The sequence below is a fragment of the Chenopodium album genome, chromosome 7 (assembly GCF_948465745.1).
Source record: "Chenopodium album chromosome 7, dcCheAlbu1.1, whole genome shotgun sequence".
Lineage (NCBI taxonomy): Eukaryota > Viridiplantae > Streptophyta > Magnoliopsida > Caryophyllales > Amaranthaceae > Chenopodium > Chenopodium album.
In genome coordinates, this window is record NC_137840.1 from 72,262,957 (window position 1) to 72,268,266 (window position 5,310).

The 5,310-nt window shown below is 36.8% G+C and overlaps 1 protein-coding gene across 1 annotated transcript; it reads right to left on the reverse strand.

The window, feature by feature from the left end:
- Nucleotides 1–314: 314 nt before the first annotated feature.
- LOC145638405 (uncharacterized) lies at nt 315–5,310 on the reverse strand. The gene is made up of 7 exons (XM_081689374.1): nt 5,097–5,310; nt 4,060–4,098; nt 3,700–3,837; nt 2,920–3,059; nt 2,706–2,815; nt 1,374–1,490; nt 315–1,063 (listed from the first exon to the last, which is right to left on the reverse strand). The coding sequence occupies exons 1-7, from the start codon at nt 5,235–5,237 to the stop codon at nt 627–629; spliced, it is 1,122 nt and encodes a 373-aa protein (XP_081545500.1). The 5' UTR covers nt 5,238–5,310; the 3' UTR covers nt 315–626.

The window sequence follows — 5,310 nt, forward strand, 5'->3', positions numbered from 1 at the left end:
CGTAATGTAGGGGTGCTGCTTGCACGCATGGGATTGCTCGACCATTTGTGCCATCATATACATTCTTGAAGGAAGTGATTGATGCCATTACAGTTTTGTGTGCCTGTTTGGGTTTGATAGTTTAGCACTGTCGGATGCTCGTTGCTCGCGCCACTATGTTTTTGGCGCGATCCTTTAACTGAAACTCCAAGGTTGGTTCATCATCCCTCCACAGGAAAGTATTTGATGATAATCAACCAATCTTCGGCATTTTATTTTTGTGTTGGTTTGTAAAACCTAAGGGAATAATACAATTGCTTCTGTTATACTTTGGATACTGCAGAAGAACGTTCATGTATTATTCATACCAAATTTAACACAAGTTTGTTATTCCATTATATTACGTTCATGTATCCTCTACATGTTCCAACCTTCGCCCCCAACAAATACTAGGGAAGCTAGAGGGTGAAAGCAAAAAAAAACTATAGCGAATTGGGACAAATAATTCGAATCCTATTTTCCTATTCACAAGACTTATGCACATAGATAAGTTACAATACCGTATTACAGACTTTTCCCAACAACCAAGGGAAGATTCGGAACAGAGTAAGAAAATGGAAACTAAATTCTCCCAAACCAGAAGTATCCTATTCCTTCTTAGGGCACGGTTTGGCTTGCCATCTGGAATTATTGTAATTATGTTTTCTTGGGCCAGAGTACCTGCGGTGCGCAGCACTAGACCTAGTTGGAGGACCACCAGATGCAGGTTCCACCACGGCGTTATGACCTCTAGGACGTTGCTTCCTTGTTTCACGGGTACGATTTGAGGAGTTACTTGACTCTGGCTCTTCTCTAGCAATTTGATTGTTATGTTGTTGATCGCTGGCTTGTTCATTCATCACCTCTGCATCTTCACTGACCAAGTCTTGAAGAGAGAGGCGCGAAAATAATACATTGTCTTTCGGGGGTTCTATCAAGCCACCATGCTGTTGTTGCAGCTCCAAGATTGTCTCAAACTTCTGTCTTCTACTGGTCTCCAGATCACATTGGAGGACTTTCTCCACGAGTTCTTTCTCATAAACATCCCGAAGATTATTCCCAAAGTAAAAGTTTTAGTATCAGGATATGATTATACAGAGCATCGTGTTCAGGGATCTCTCTATCTACAAACCATCAACCGTGTATAGGTGTCATGATCTGTAGAAGTGCGCCTAGTCCTAGTGCTAGCATCACTGAATTGTCAAGAGGAAAACATTGATCAATTTGATAAATTTTATCTTATAAGCTAAAGTTACATAGCTGATAAAAAACAGCACTGCTAGAGTGACTGTCTTCCCATGAAATCTGTTAATCAAAATAACAAAACCTGGGAATAGGAAATCTCTTATTACACACCAATTCTGCATCATGAGAACCAACCAAGTTGAGCACATGTTCAATGTCCTTGGCAAGGAAGACTTTACGACAGACAGGACAGTTTCCTGTACTATCTCCCATCATTTTGCATAAATCTGTTGAACAATTAGTTAAAGGAATCAGTGAAAAACAAACAAGCAGAGGAACACCACTAAGATTGACAGAGCAATTATGACTGCCTAAGTTTCTTAACAAGTTTACAAAGCTACCAATTCCATAATCATTTAGGTGCTTAAATATGTTGGTAAAGCATCAGCGTAAACTTGCAATTCACAGATCATTTTGCACAACATGTCAAATTCTGGAGACTCAAAAGTACTCAATCAGTAACATATCACTTCAAGTGAGCTAGATCAGTTCCATTATTCCAACTATCATTGCTAACTTAGTGTCAATGATAAATGCCATGGACAAATCTCAAGGGCTAGGTTTAACTAAAAGAGTTGTATAATTGCCACAGTTTTCCCAAAACTAATAATCTCAGCCAAGATAGCTTAGATTCTCTCATCGAGTGATCAAGGGCTTAGGTGACACGCAAAGCTATTAACATGCAAATGCAAAGCATAAGTGGCATAGAGAAAAATCCACTGTCAAGCATCATCAGAATTAGACCTGTCAATAGGAGACAGGTTTCAGATCAGGTAATTTTAGATATGGATCAGACCAGTTCCAGGATGATATATAGAACAGATCTATTAATAAGTAGTTTTGTCAGTTTTTTTTGTTCCAAAATCTTGTTTGTGAACACATACTTTCAGATGAATCCAGGTTGAGTTTAGGGGTAAGGTCAATTTTAGATTCTTTCTAAGTAAAGTTCCAGCCTCCAAAGCAAGCATAATAAATCAACAAGGTAGAAATTTCCTGTTTAATACAGAGTAGCTAGCCAACAGATTGACGATTCTACAACTCTACACAGTGGTGGTCTGCAGAGTTGTTTTGGCCTTTGGTTCATTTGTTGTCTTCCTAGCAAATTTCTCCCTTTTTTTCTTTTTTTTTTTTTTTTTTTTTTTGGGGGGGGGGGGGGGGGGGGTGGCATTAAAATCCTAGAGCTGCTGATTTGCAGTTTAGTTTAACATTCTTTAAAACAGAGTGCTAATGGAGTTTCACAACAGATGTTAAACAATGTAAATCATGGGTAGAGGTAGCACATGAAATACTGCTAAGAAGATCTAGCCAATGCAAGACCAAATACTATTTGATAAATCCTGATTCCTGAACAACTATTGAATAATCAACAACATGCACAAACTTTTTGACAGCTAGACGCAATTGTTTAGTGGAAAGTAACTATATTGGTCAGCATGTCTTGCCTGAAGCCAGATTGTTTTCTTCATGGACAATAGATGACGAAGTACTTGAGGTTCCATGGCAGGCTTCATTTTGTTTCAGGAACCATTTCAACCATCTTACAATGCACTCACTACATCAACACAGGCAAAATCAAGACAACAACCATTTAAGAGAAATATACATATGCCATTTGATGCATACTAGTATATTACAGAATAAGGATTTAGGCTTTACCAGTGGAAGCAATGAAAGCAAGACATCAACTTCATAAATGGCTGGGCTTCACTGTGCTTATCTTCTGTTACCAAAGGATACAAACACAATGGACAATCACCTTCAGGGTGGTTCATGCTGGTAAGAATTTCCACAGCTTCCTATTGCAACGAGAAATATATGTGTTTAGAGGCCCAATTTGTAAAATAACCTTCATTGTAAAAAAATTTAAAAAAAGGATTATAGTGAAACAAAAACAATAGCAGCTGAGTATAAATCCTGCATCCTAATCAACTACTCGCATGTAGAAAACAACACAAACCAACACTCTCTCAATTTCTTTTTCAAATAAGTGATGTCAAAATGTTAATTACAATAAAACTTTTGTACTAACTTGACCACTTCAATGTTGGTTTCCTTGCAGTGTGTTTCTCGCTGTCAGTCCCAAGTCAGGATAAAGGAGGGTTACGATAGGACAGTGACAACCAGTGTAAAACTTTGTCACATCGCTTGACATGAGCCACAATGATTGAGAGTAGTACTAGGATGGGTGACCTCCTGGGAAGTCGTCATGTTGGCTCATATAGCCGACCCCACTTACGACATTAAGGTGTTCAAGCAGAAGAAAAAGAAGAAAACTAACTTGACCACTTTAATGTTGGCAAGTTCAGAACTACATGATATGCTATTTCTTGTAAAAAAATAAAATAAAAAAATAAATAAATAACTCTATACCCAAGTCAAAAAGGGAATATTTTATTTTGTGCATCACATATTCACAAGAAAATTGAATGAGCTAACCTCGCAAAGTGCCACAAGCATTAAGCAAGACGCAAGTTCATGAGCCTTCTCATGTAAACCATTAATCAGATGCTTTTGCCTTTTCTCATCAAGTCCTTTAGAACCTATAATATCAACATAAGGTGGATCACTGGGATACTGCGACAAATTGAAGGTGAATATTAGACAGAAAAGAGGTACAAAACCAAGCAAGGAAACTCTTAAAATGTCTTCCGAAATATAACAGGGGAAACTGGAAATAAACCAGGTTATAAAAACATGAAATTTCTTCACATTGATATGTCAGGCTATCCCATTCCCTTGACTCACCAAAACTAGAGAGGAGATAATTACATAAAAAAAATATATAGAAAACTTTACCTGCATACCAGCCCGTAACTCAATTGTTGCTTCCACAAACTACAGAAAAGGTGAAAAAACGCTTTTGTTAAGTTTTGACACTGCATAAGTCAAGGCAAGCAAGTTATAATAAACTTCTACAGAAACGAGTCAAATGACAATATAGGTCTTAGGCCTCAATTTTATGAAGTCTAAAGAACAATAAGCTGATCTTGTCTTTCGTTTACTACTTGCCTCATGGTGTTGCTACAATCCGAGACAACAAACAAGTAAACAACAAAGTTTCATGATTAGTAGGTACTAGTTTCAATTTACCTTTAGGGAAACCCAGTTTTCAATAACAGCTGAAATAGGCATCTCAATTTCCATTAAAAATCACAAAAACCTTAGCTCCACTAAAACAAGTATGATGATAAATCAAGTGTTTATTTATAATAAGCAAAATCCTCGAAAATTCCTACCATTCCCTCATTGATTGTTCCGAAGATAAAACACAAGGTCTGGCAATATAATGATAAAAGCGTTTATACTAAACAAAATCCTCGTAAATTCCTACCATTCGCTCATTGATTGTTCCGAAGGTAAAACACAAGGTCTGGCCTTGAAAACTTAACATTACAAAATTGGGGGGGAATTACAGGTCTTTCTCGTGTAATCTTGTTATGCATTACTAATACAATTATATTTCCTTCAAGCCCTAAACATTAGGGCTTTAGTAATTTCTTCAAAATCACATAATTTCATATCAACAATCTACTATGTTTGTTCAGCTTATGAAATAGAAATTGAAATGTAAAAGCTGCAATCATAGTAAATGATCATATTTTCGAAGAAATTAACATAAAAATCTGATAAAAAATGTCTGACAATTATTATGTTCTGAATAACGTTTAATTCAAATACTAGTACTGATATTAAGTTCAATAATTACAATTCAAACATCAAAAAAAGTAGAAAAATAGCTAAATTAAGAAGCGAATTAAGAATTAAATCCAGAATATAAATAAATAGCGAAAAATTGAATGGAGAATTGAAAAGAGGAGAGAGAAAGGAGAGACCTGTTGAGAATCGACGTCGGCGGTACGAGGTTTGATGTGGAGACGAAGATGAGGAGGAAATCGATTGAGGACGATACAGTCGTCGCCATAAACAGCTTCAGCAGCTTCGACTTCCATTGTTACTTCATCTTCTTCCGCCATTGATGATTGCCTCAGTTAGCAGAAAGAGGAGAGCGAAAATGGAGGGGGTTTCAGCTGTGTCTTTTGGAGTTTA